Here is a 13,237-nt window from a genome sequence, read left to right on the forward strand (position 1 = left end):
CATATAGGCACTGAGAGGAACCTAAACATGCTTCTGAAATCCTGTAGGGCTTGGTTTGTCCTGCTTGACAATTCAGGCAGGGACCACTACACTACACAGCTCTATTATTTGGTAGCCGTAGCGAGTCATAGGGCACTGTTTCAATAGAATAGAATATTAGTATTCTTCTATAACTGTTCTATTATTGCCCTCACATCTGCAGTAGGATGTTATGGTTATGTTAACTAAGGGAAACGAATGCTGTTAAGCAAATTCATATAACTCATAACAGATTCACGTTGAACATACGTTAGCTGCTGTAGGCCTACCATAGACTAGTTAAAGCATTCAGAACCCTGATAAATGGCACAATTAAGCAACATCCAACCATCTACAGTGCATAATTACAAACATTCCGTATGTATGCAGCCATATGGCTGTCTTACTGTCTAATGGTTAAAAACTGCCAGTACATAAAAGACATGCCTAAAACACATCAGAAACATGACTACATCAAAGTTAAACAGCTTATGTGCTTATACACTCAGTATGAGTATCCCATGGTGCAATGGGACCATGAAAGACATAGGTTAAACAGTAGAATACATACCGTAGATACACCACTTTACATGTTACATTCAGCAATCGCTCCGCAGGCTTCGCATCATAAAGAGGCAACACATTTGAAAATAGCCGATCTACAAGCTCACAGCTCCTCGCAAGATTGGCTATTTTCCCAATATTTATCTGTGGAACCGAGTCAAACTAAATGTAATGCCCCAACTCCTACATTCCAAGTGCTTGTCAGGGTGGGGCGGGTCCCCAGTTCACTTCAAATATGATTATTTTGGTGGGTCGTGTTTGGAAACATCACTAAACAGTAACTATTGACTTTACGAATATTTTCCGTTGATCCACACAAACAAAGACGTACGTGTTTGATTGTGTAAGTATATGTACTAATGTTTGCATTCTCTTTCAGATATTGAGTGTGCTAAAAGCTATGCCAAAATGGCAGAGTCTTCAAGGACACTGGCAAGTCAGCAGGTAAATAACATGGTCTTATCGCTGTTATTAATATGATCTGTATTGATTGTGCACACTTATTCCTGAAGATTCAGACATTGATAAGAAGGAATCAATGTATTACTTACTGGGTTATTCATTTGGTTTTCTACAGGACTACATGCCATTTAGGGACATCTATGTCTCCACGTTCAAGAATGACATTGAATACAACCAGCTCCTCGTTCAGACTGCAATGGCCCTCCAAACCAATAAATTCATACAGGTAATGAATCCACCTAACATGGGTAAAAAGACAACTTATTTGTCTTTGAAGAGTCTCACTCGACTCAACAGAAACCGGTCAAAGCTTTTGTTAAATGCCGTTTTTTAAAAGTTGGTACCACAGCGATCCATCATTGTTGATCTTTGTTCTCTTTCTCAGCCCCTCCAAGCCCGCAAAAATGAACTGGACAAGCTGAGGAAAGACATTAAGGATCAGTGGCAGAGAGAGCAGAAGAAAATGGTGAGAATGGCTCCGTAGAAAAATATATACAGACTTGAGGGGCTATCACAGTTCATTTATCCTTTTGATGATTTTACTGTGTCGCCGATACAACATGTCATCTATGTCCCCATGTGACGATAAAGAGTTATGATGTCTGTCTATGATTAGTGTGTACTTGCCCAGCTTGTATAACAGACAAAACAAAGACAGAGCTCTGGAATGCGCTCATTTGGTCCAATTTTGTGATTTGTTTGCCCAATGGTGTCAGTAAAATGATTCATAATAAACAAATTAATACTTAGTCCTCTTTTCCTACCCTGTTGTGCAAATATGATTATTATAATATATATAAATATATATAATAAATTAGCCTTTGTACTTCACTGGTGCATTATTGCTCAGTGCTTTGGTACGAAGCTTAAACGAAGCTTAAATTAAACAGTCTTAATTGCACCACGGAGAGGTCAAGCCAAGCAGGAGCAGCAGTATTTTGTTAGTTCATATAGTTGGCATAAACGCTTTTGGAACATAATATCAGTTTTGTTTTTGAAAGAATAACTCAACTTTGAGTCTACCAGTGGTGTAAAGTAACTAAGTACATGTACTCGTAGTGTTGAACTTAAGTACAATTTTGATGTATTTTTACTTTACTGGAGTATTTCCAATTTTCAGTACTTTTACTTCTGCTCCACTACATCTCGTACTTTTTACTCCACTACAATTATTTTAAAACGTAGTTACTTTGTATATTTTGATTATTATGTGTCGCAATGCGACGCATTGTGAGCTTGTAGATCTGCTATTTTCAAAAGATCTTTATACATTTTATACATTTGAAAACTTGTGAAATGGTACATTCTGCATAATGAGTACTTTTACTTTTGTACTTGAAGTATATTTTGATACCAATATTTTTGTACTTTTACTTAAGTAAATTTTGAATTCCGGACTATGTATTTCTACATTGCAGTATTGATACTTTTACTTAAGTAAAAAAAAATGTAGTACTTTTTCCACCACTACTAGTCTACCAGTCCTGCTACCAAAACAGAACAAAGCAGGTTATTGGATCACAAATACGAGGGACGGTTGGCTGGCTGTATCCAGGAGGGTCCAGCTGAACTACACTAGGCTTAAGCCCTTGTTCTTCATGTGTAGCTGTGCAGATTTGTGTACTTGGGGACATGATGACTTTTCACAACTTGTCTTGTTTGTGTTCACTTTCCACCGCACGAGGAAGTAACAAGAGTTAAGCCAAACGTGTTTGTGTTTACACGAGAGCGGCTGCAATACTATGTCGCGTTCACGTCGCAGAGGCGTGCATTGGCCTGTGCCTCACCTGTGTCTTGTGTGTTTCGTGTTTTCCGTATAGCACGAGGCGGATGCGAGCGTGCGCAAGGCACGAGCGCTGCAGGCCCAGCGGAGAGAGGAGTACCAGAAGGCCCAGTGGTCCACCAGCCGCTCCCAGGAGGAGCAGCCCAACGCCGCTAACAAACAGCTGGAGAAGAAGAGGAAGCTAGAGGAGGAAGCTCTGCAGAAGGTATACTCACTCGCCATGCCCGCAAACCTTGGTCCAATAGTACAGTGGTTCACAAACGTTTTAATTTTCAAAGGACCCCCATAGCTCTGAGAGTGTTCCATCTGAACACTCTCAGAGTTACAGCCCCATAAAGGCCCATTTGGAACTCCCTCAAGGAACGCTGGAGGGTCCCCACTTATGAGAACCACTGAAATAATACTTGTAAATTGTCCTTAGCATCTGTTTTAACTTTTAGAACATCGTGTCCCCCCTCCCTCCATATTGTCTGCACCATGGGATCATGAAACACCATCCATATCACAGAAAACATATGAAAGATATTGAATGGGAAATTGAAACCATCCCGCATCCCAACAACATACATAAAAAGCCGAGATCAGACCCGGGAAGCAATTAAAGGGCTGTCTTACGTTTTGTCACAGTTTGGGTGTGGTTTACCTAGACAGTGTCAGATGAGTTACAGAAAACCGGTCTGACCTCCTGGCAGTACACATTCAAAGTGGATACTATTATATAATAGTATTTGCAATTTTACTTATAAAGGATATACAGTATATTCTGCATTATGAACATTCATATTATGCACGTGCACTATGAAACACTGTTTGCTGTCAATATCTCTTTGATGCTTTTTATTGTATATTGAAGCAATTGCGTTTTATCCCATTCTTTGGTGTGCGAGAGCGCTCTTTATTGGAATTCTGTACTTTGATAGACCTTTATCATAGCAGCCATGTTGACATAAATAGTCGTGTAATGTTACTTCCTTCACAGCTGTTACCAATGATACAAATGAAGGTTCCATATCCATTCAGGTCAAACGGAGTCAGGCTCGCTGGAGAGGCTCTGCTAAATGGAATGGAACCTTAATTAATGTCATTGGTAACACGTGTGAAGGAACTTAAGCAAGTAACATTACACAACTACTTATGTCAACATGGCTGCTGTGAAAAGGGTCTTATTGTACCTGGCAATGAAGCTGATTCTGAACACTTAATGACCCACTGTTACAAATGTATAACCGCCACCCATCTTTTTTTTGTCCCCTCCATTCCCCTCATCCTCTCTCTTTCCTCCCTCCCTCCCTATTCTTTCATTCTCTCTCTGTTTATTTTTTCTCTCCTCATCCTCTGTCCGTGGCTGTGTGCAGGCGGAAGAGGCCCAGGAACAGTACAGGAGCTGTATGGCTGACGCAGGCGTCAGGAAAATGGACCTAGCCAACGCCAAGAGCACCGTCCTCGCCCAGGTCAGGGAGCTGGTCTTTCAATGTGACCTCACCCTCAAAGCTGTAAGTAGTGGCCCCACTCACTCACCCACCCACGCACGCACGCACGCACGCACGCACGCACGCACGCACGCACGCACGCACGCACGCACGCACGCACGCACGCACCAGAGTTATCGTTTTAGCCATAGTCTTTTGAATAATTCCATTTATTTATTTTTGTCATATTTTAGTCATCTGAAATCTGTAATGCCTGATATGTAGACCGGCTACCAAAAATAGCAGATCTACAAGCCCACAATGCGTCTGCGACGCGTTGTGAGCTTGTAGATCAGCTATTTTCAGAGCGCGACCACAACCAAGCATAAAATGACTTGTCTTAGTTCTACTGGATCTCTTCTCCACTAGTCCATCCCTAACATTTTTGTCTAGTTTTTAATTGTTGACAAAATTGTCAATATACTTACGGTAGCCATAGTTTTAGTCGTAATAGCTTAGTTCTCGACAAACGTTTTTCGTCATAGTTTTAGTCGACGAAATGAACACCCATTCACTCAGTCACCCAAAGACAGTCTCTCTCATTCTAATTTATGAATGTACTGTATGTGTTCCAGGTCACAGTGAATTGGTTTCAGATGCAACAGACCCAAACGGTGTCCCTGCCGGCCCACTATCAGGCCCTGAGCGAGAGCGCCAAGCTGTACGAGCCGGGAGAACAGTACGCAGAGTTTGTTCGCAAGCTGCCCAAAGAGCTGCCCAAACAGCGCGCACACTCCGACTCTGTCTCTTCTGAAAACTCCAGGTATGAATGCCACCTGTCAGGCTCGCTTCTTGTGAACCACTTTATAGCGAAAATAGCCGACGGATATAATAGCCGAAATTTTTTATAAAATAATGTACAGGTAAAGTGGTTAAAGGAGGAGTTCATCCAAAAAATGATTTATTTTCTATCAATTGCACACCCCATGAAGCCTTGAATACATGGATTTATTTAGTTTTTTGTCGCATTCCTAAGCCAATAATTTGATGCCCGGGTGTATTTCCGGTAGGAGACACAAAGCATCTACTTTGTGTCTCCTACCGGATACATTAGCCGGTAGGAGACAGGAATCAAATTATTAGCTTAGGAATGCGACAAAAACACAAATAAATCCATGGATTCAAAACTTCATGGGGTGTGCAATTGATAGAAAATAAGTCATTTTTTTGGGTGAACTACTCCTTTAACTTGAAGTGTTTTGAAGATGGTACTTTTAATTCTGTCCTATGTGTCTTTGTGTTATACGTATGTGAGTAAACACTGTGTCAGGTTCTTAGTATGTGGAAACATACTTGGATTGACTGAGCATTCCTTTCCTGGGGCTACTTAAAATCCACAAAACTGCAACCTTAAAAGCCAACACCCTGCCCCAGTTCAGAAATCGAATCAAAGAGTCGGCGGTGGTTTACTGGGCTTCAGACCAGCTTTATACCCAACCATAATGCAAATAAGACACCTGATACTGAGAACTGTAGAGCAGAAGTATAGAGCTTTACAACTTTCAACAGCGGCGGGTGATTTCACCACAGAGGAGATCCCGCGTTAGTTCGTGTTACCAACGAGTATTATTAGTTTCAGTTTTAGAGAAGTCAGTCTCAAAAAGCTTTTCGACAGAGTGGCTCGCTCCGTCGATTCTCAGCTTACGGCTTGTCTTTCAGTCAGTTAGTGCAACAATGGCTCGGAGAGCGAGCTGGGAGGAAGAGAATGTGACTAAGGAAGAGCGAGAGAGAGAGAGACATAGGGAGAGAATGGAGTGAGTAAATCGGGGGAGAGAGAATGCATGTTGAATTTGCTGCCCTTCCTCAGGAAATATCTGTGGAGTGGACTGAATGTATCGGAGGAGATTGCGAGCGTGAGATTCTGGCTCGGGTTTATACTCTGCCGCAAAGACTCTGCTCACACTATCAAAGCAGGGTCAAATATCAGCTTACACACACGCACACACACACACACACACACACACACGCCCTTTGCTACTGCTTGATAATAGCATCAACAGTGTCATTTCATAACTTGTTTCTTGACACTGTGTGAAGTTTTTTTTCCTGCTTTAAGGTAACGGATGATTATGACTTCCTAGATGTACTGTAGATATTTATAATGTGAAACACAGATACAGTTGTTTACAGGATTATACTCAGGTATTTGGTTGTGTATTTTACCAACGTCCCTGTACTTGGACCTTTCCCCTTTTCCCTCTACACAAATATTTACATTTATTTTTTAAGACATTTTTTGGGCTTTTCTGCCATCGGGCTCGGGAATCGAACCCACGTCTCACTGTCAGGCATTAGAGCCTATATGTGGTATGCGCCTTAACCACTAAGCCATCGGCGCCCCTACCCCAAATATCGTTGGGGATAATAGCTGATCTAGAAACCCACAGCGCGTTGCATCGCCTTTTTGCAGAATGTTTGCCTATTGTGACATGCCAAGAATAGGGCCGCTGGGGTTCATGTGGTTTAAAGTGCTGGTAGTTAGACTTAATAGTGCCAACAATGTCTAAGCAACCAAAGTGCTTCCTTTTTCATGCAGCATTAGCTCATGGGTTTTATTTTTAATTTTGCTTCCTTATTTGTTTAGTTCCAGTTATGGGTTCTGGTGGTGGTTAAGTGGGCGGTATGTTGTTTCATAGCACTCTTCTTGATTGAGGCTAAATGTAGTCACGCTCAGGAGTCAGGCAAGGCTAAGACTATACGCTAGGCACGAGAGGGACATGTTGGAGGAACAGCCAGGTCACACATGGGACTCAAAGCCACGTAACCATTACAGCGTCACCAGGTAGGCAGGTGTGGTTAGATTTCTTAACCACTTAAACTTGATATACTTCATTGACTGGGTGTCCCCCAAGGGTCTATACTTGGTCCTCTCCTTTTTATCCCGTCGACACCAAATCTCTTTGGTGAAAGTAACTGACCTACAAGCGTTGTGGGCTTGTAGATGTGCTGTTGCCAAAATGTTTTCCTATTTTGACATGCCCAGAACAGGCATGCCATGTGGTTAAGATGTTTTGAATACTTTAGTATATATCATGCAGTATGTCATACTTCATTCTCTTCCCCATTGCCTTTAGGTTCATGTTCAACAAAAGGTCAGTGGGCAGCACCCACTCGTCGCATGGCAACCTGTCGCAGGTGTCTGTCAATTCCGGCGACATCCTGAGTGGCGACGAGGTGGACTGCCTGCTAGGCTCCCGGCCCGCAAAGATCGGGGAACGCAGATCCAACAGTAGCACCGACATACAAGGTAATAATAACGCTACAAACAACAACAATAAACAAACATTATTTAACACGGCCTCTTCTCGGAAAGAGAGCTTGCCAAGTGATTCACTGATGGAAGAAAGAGTCAGCAGAATGAATATAATAACAACAGACAAAACGGAAAATCCCAAAATTATGAAAGCTTAACAAAAGCAGTCATATAAAAATAATAAATCATATTAGAAACATTAGTATAATCCCTGGGCCTTTCCAAAGCTTAGACTATTCAAAAATACATGCATTTTTGGTTGAGGATTTGAACCTAGTTTGTCATCCTTATTTATGGAGGCAAAGTTCACGGGGTCTTTTCAGTGGATTGTCAGAACAGAAAGTACAGTACTCATTCATTCATACAGTCACACCACGGATTTGACCACAAAGTCACTCATTCACACTCCAGCAGCTGTCAAGTATGACCACAGTCTTCTCTTGCTGACCGCTGAGTAGCGCAATCAGAGCATTTAGCGGTTAAGTGGCGTGCCTGGCTCAAGGGCACATTTGTGGTTGTTTTTGTCAGAGGAGAGAGAGAGCGTTCATCATTTAACTTTCTCCGCCAGGACCACTTTTCTGCACTTTTGTAATCTCTATACTGCTGCATGAAGTTATCATAAAGCTTTATGGTCCATTGTACGATGGTGTCGTATGCCAAAAATAGTTTATCTACAAGCTCAGAATGTATCTGGTGAGCTTGTAGCTATTTATGGCATTAAAAAAAAGCATAAATCAGGCTTTATGGGACATAGGGCTGGGGCTGGTTTGTTTACCAGAAATATCAGAAAAAAATCAATTCCAAGCAGCGAGTGGCGTGAGAAGTAAAACCGAGAAAACGTCAGGTTATTTCTGACCTTCTTTTGGTACATGAGTGGGCTGTATAACGTATACCACCATCACGTTATGTTTTCACATTTAAACCAACCACTTAGTCATCACCTCAGAGCCGCACCGTTCAGACAAAGGTTGTTACGGCTGTTTTTTTTTAAAATGTTTCTATGGCAAGCAAAAGAGGTTATTTTTTTGTTGTTGTCGGTTTGTATGCAAACTATCCAAAGTCATTTGAAACGTTACCCGTGTGGAAGGTCATGAACCTGAGAGTGACAGCGGTGGGCGCACAACACTAAACCACAACCTGCCTGTGATTTCCTCTCTCTCTCTCTTTCGCTCTCCCCTCTCTCTCTCTTATTCTCTCTCTCCCCTCTCTCTCTTATTCTCTCTCTCTCTTTCTCTCTCTGTCTCTCCCTAGTCAATCTCTCTCTCTCATCCCTCTCTCTCTCTCTCTCTCTGGGAATTGCCCTGCACACAGTTTATTGACTCACGGGAAACTTCTCTGCACCCGCGTTCAAAACCACTTTGAGTTGAGCTGCGTGTTGCTTACTCACTGCCCTGTGTGGATGGAACATCTACGCATTTAAACCGTTTCTGCTTCTGGGAACGTCTGAAACGGTCGCTGGGGATGTAGTTGAACCGCTCGTTCGTCTGTCTGTCGGTCGCATGCTGCCGTTGGATAATGTTTGTTCTGTGTTACGTGTGTAAACGTTCATCTGTACTTCCTCCCGCAGCGTTGCGAGGCCAGGCCCCGTTGCGAGCCTGGGCTTCAGGGAGTCAGGGCGGGATGTGCAGCGACTCGGAGAGCGCCGGAGGGAGCAGCGAGTCCCGGTCCATGGACTCACCCACCGCCAGCCCAGGTACGGGGATTTTTACTGTCTGAAATTAGGTTCATAATTGAGACTTGGTTTGACTTAGCAAACTTCAACTTCAAGTTCATTGTCACATCACAAGTTTACAAGTGTAAAAGATTGGATGACATTTGTTTTTGTACAAGCTCCCAACACTTTTTTTCAAAAATAGTCATAAGAATAGAGAAAAGAGGAAGAAACAAAGGAAACCAAGTCAGATAACCGGACACAATGTCAGATATACATAAGGAGCATAATCAAAATAGAAATAAATGAGGAATATGTGTATTTTATTAACCAAACACATGCACATTATACACTGCAAAAAAGTTGTAGGAAAAACGATACGTTGTGGCCGAGAGATAAAATGAGCTTATAAGAACATCTCACCTCTAAAAATGGGAAAATATATCAGGTAGACAAAACCAGGAGGGGAGACCATTGTTGATCCTGCAGGGGAAATTCAGTTTCATCTTCACCCAGCTGATGGCTACTAAGATGGTCATGATGAGCCTTTGGAGGGGGGTAATAAGGGGTTAAGTGTCTTGCTCAGGGACACTTCGACTGGGTAAACCAGGTTCAATGGCCTTTTGATTCCAAGACAGCCTCTCTACCCACTCAGATACGGCCGTCCCACAACCAACACAACTGCATCCAAGCATGCATTAAAGTTCAAGAGGAAATTAAAACCACAACAACACGTAAATGAAAGTAGAATATTTTAACCATGATGCAGAAAATAAGAGGGATGTTGGGTGTTGTAAACGTCCTGTGTGGTTAACCCAACGTTGTGCTGTTAACCGTGAATGGAGGCTGCACTTATGTTATCTCTCACTGTACGTCCCTTTATATCTACTGTACTGTATGCAACACAGCTCCAACGCACACAGCGATACATAGTGTTTGTATGCACAGACGTGTGCAATTATTGCACCTCCTGCACTGTACTACACAGTAAAATCTTGAGTGTTCATTTAACCACTTCAACAGGGGGTCCCGGACCCCTAGGGGGTCCTCAGAGTTACTACAGGGGGTCCGCCAAATCTTTGTGTGATATGATTTTTTTTTTTTTACATTAACCACTTGAACCCTAGCATCACTTTTCTGAGGAGAACTTTAGCCAAAAATAGCAGATCTACAAGCTGACAACGCCTCGCACTGCGAGGCGTTGTCAGCTTGTAGATCTGCTATTTTTGGCAAAGAGTTATAGGTGTTGAGGGAAAAAAGAGCAGCAAAAGTTTATGTGTTTCAGATAAACGCAATTCTATACAATATAGAGGGGTCCCTGCTTCATCTCTCTCTCTCAGCTAGGGGGTCCTTGGCCTGAAAACGTTGAAAACCCCTGCTGTAAGGGTTGGCGTCCCTGTTTTGTCATTGTTGTATTGTCGTTACACGCTTTCAGAAAATGGTGAAAATAGCAGGTATACACAAGCTCTCATAATGGTGAAAATAGCAGGTATACACAAGCTCTCAACATGTCACGTGGCACGTTGTGAGCGGAAATGTTTCCTACAAATTCATTGTACGACAGAGTAAATAGCAACTGTACAAATGGACACTCCTTTTTTTGTCCATTTGTATACTTTCAGAATTAAATGAACACTCGGGATTTGACGGTATATTGGAGGTACTGCTGTCATAGCGAAACTCTGTGTCGGTGTCATAGTGAAACTCGTTAATAAACACATTGGTGCACACATGTTATTGTACTCTCGTGTCATTTAGTCATTCTGTGATTCTGATTGGCTGGCACAGGTGATTTCAAACGCAGACTACCCAGAACCCCCTCCACTGGCACCATGTCCTCTGCCGACGACCTCGATGAGAGAGAACCACCTTCACCATCAGACAATGGTACAGTGACACGTGTGTGTGTGTGTGTGTGTGTGTGTGTGTGTGTGTGTGTGTGTGTGTGTGTGTGTGGGGGGGGGGGGGTGGAGGGGTGGGTATGTGGGTGGGTGGGTATGTGGGTGGGAGGATGTGGGCGCGAGTGTGTGTGTCAATCTGTGTATAAGAGAATGAATAAGATCGAACTATAAGACAGAAGAGAGTTGTTATTTTGGGGCCTTTTCTGAGCCTTTATTTAGATAAGTAGGTAGAATAGGTACGGTGGAGAGACACAGGAATCAAACCGCGGACTTGCTGTCAGGCATTAAAGCCTGGTATGCGCCTTAACCACTGGTGTGTGTGTGCGCGTGTCCTCGTGTGTGAGAGGGAAGTAGAGGAGGAAGTGAGGGAGAATAGTGAGAGATTACCGTACACTCCATGCACCACATACTGTAGCATTCGTGTGTGTGTGCGTGTGCGAGAGAGTGAGAGAGACGGGGGGAGACTGTGCTTACATCAAATGTTTTTACACTGGACACAGCTGCACAGATGGGGTCCATGTTGGTTTTGGCGCGGGGCCTCAGCTCACAGTTCCTGTCTCCGCTCTGACCTCTCCCTGTTAGCTAACCTGTTATTTTTATTTTAGTCAATGTCATTTGCAGGATCAGAAGCAACTTAACTTTGACCTAAATTTCTCTTGTGTGGCACTGAATAGATAGAATAGGTTTGTGTTTAGTTTGTGGTTGGGTTTAGTATAGCCTTTAATGAAATGAACTAATCCTAGACATCAGGGCGTTTCATCATTAAGGTTGTGCTCTAAACATTGACCCAATGCTCTAATTCTGTAATGAATGATACAATACAACTAGTATATCTGCAGCAGTGGCGGAAAGTAACTTAATACATTTACTTAAGTACTGTACTTAAGTACAATTTTACTAGTTACTTTGTAGATATAAATTATTACATTATAAAACATACATTTACCACTTCAGCCCTATTTTATAACTAGGCTATTTGAAAATAGCAGATCTACAAGCTCCCAACGCGACGCGTTGTGAGCTTGTAGATCGGTTATTTTCAAATATTTTAGTACTTTTACTTTTGGTACTTTAAGTACATTTTAATACCAATACTTTTGTACTTTTACTCAAGTAAATTTTGAATTCAGGACTTTTACTTGTAACAGAGTACTTCTACATTGCAGTATTGATACTTTTACTCAAGTAAAACATTTGAGTACTTTTTCCACCACTGATCTGCAGTGGTTGGAGGTGGTCATCCTTCTCTTCCATTGACACATTTAGACCCTGGTGTCCGGTAGGACACCTACTGGCAGGCTGACAAGTAGTACTGCCTCAAGCTTATAAGCTCCTATCTCTCCTGACCAAGAGGGGATTCTCTCTTGGAAGAGTAGTAGAAGTTTGGTCTCCCACACAGGAGACAACTTATGGATTGCAGCTTTAGTGCATAGATAAGTGTGTTTGTGTCATGATGATTGTTGTTGAGGAATTCTGCTTCAATTAGTAATTGGCAGTGGTGGAAAAAGTACTCAAATTCTTTACTTAAGTAAAAGTACCAATACTGCAATATAAAAAGTAAAAGTTCAGAATTAAACATTTACTTGAGTAAAAGTATTGGCATCAAAATGTACTTGAAGTACCAAAAGTGAAAGTACTAAATATTTGAAAATAGCCGATCTACAAGCTCACAACGCGTTGCGATGCGACGCGTTGTGAGCTTGTAGATCGGCTATTTTCAAATAGCCTATAAAATAGGGCTGAAGTGGTTAATGTATGTTTCATTATATCATAATTTATATCTGAAAAGTAACTAGTAACTAAAGTTTTCAAATAAATGTAGTCGAGTAAAAGTACAATATTTGCCTCTGAGATGTAGTGGAGTAGAAGTAAAAGTATTGGAAATTGGAAATACTCAAGTAAAGTACAAATACCTAAAGATTGTACTTAAGTACAGTACTTAAGTAAATGTACTTAGTTACTTTCCACCACTGGTAATTGGTGAGGCAAACGGAGTCGGAGACACCTTCACATTATTAGGTAGAAGTTTAGGACATGAGCTCCTGGGAGAAGTACAGTAAAGATTCAGGTTGGTTGGTGGTGAAGTAGTTCTCTGAGGAAAGCAGGGAGAAAACATAGATACAGTATACAAAGAGA

At 42.0% G+C, this 13,237-nt stretch overlaps 1 protein-coding gene across 4 annotated transcripts in view; it reads left to right on the forward strand.

The window, feature by feature from the left end:
- LOC308094425 (rho GTPase-activating protein 29-like) overlaps positions 1 to 13,237 on the forward strand; it is a 58,979-nt gene that overhangs the window by 35,747 nt on the left and 9,995 nt on the right. For all 4 annotated transcript variants that reach the window (XM_080441070.1, XM_080441072.1, XM_080441071.1 and 1 more), the window contains 9 exons: positions 962 to 1,026; positions 1,160 to 1,270; positions 1,430 to 1,510; positions 2,865 to 3,032; positions 4,183 to 4,320; positions 4,872 to 5,059; positions 7,371 to 7,543; positions 9,117 to 9,242; positions 10,989 to 11,087. In XM_080441070.1, coding sequence (XP_080297196.1) covers positions 962 to 1,026; positions 1,160 to 1,270; positions 1,430 to 1,510; positions 2,865 to 3,032; positions 4,183 to 4,320; positions 4,872 to 5,059; positions 7,371 to 7,543; positions 9,117 to 9,242; positions 10,989 to 11,087 — 1,149 coding nt within the window. The remainder of the gene's footprint in view (positions 1 to 961; positions 1,027 to 1,159; positions 1,271 to 1,429; positions 1,511 to 2,864; positions 3,033 to 4,182; positions 4,321 to 4,871; positions 5,060 to 7,370; positions 7,544 to 9,116; positions 9,243 to 10,988; positions 11,088 to 13,237) is intronic.

This window comes from Gymnoscopelus braueri, assembly GCF_963280865.1.
Source record: "Gymnoscopelus braueri genome assembly, chromosome: 10".
NCBI classification, from domain to species: domain Eukaryota; kingdom Metazoa; phylum Chordata; class Actinopteri; order Myctophiformes; family Myctophidae; genus Gymnoscopelus; species Gymnoscopelus braueri.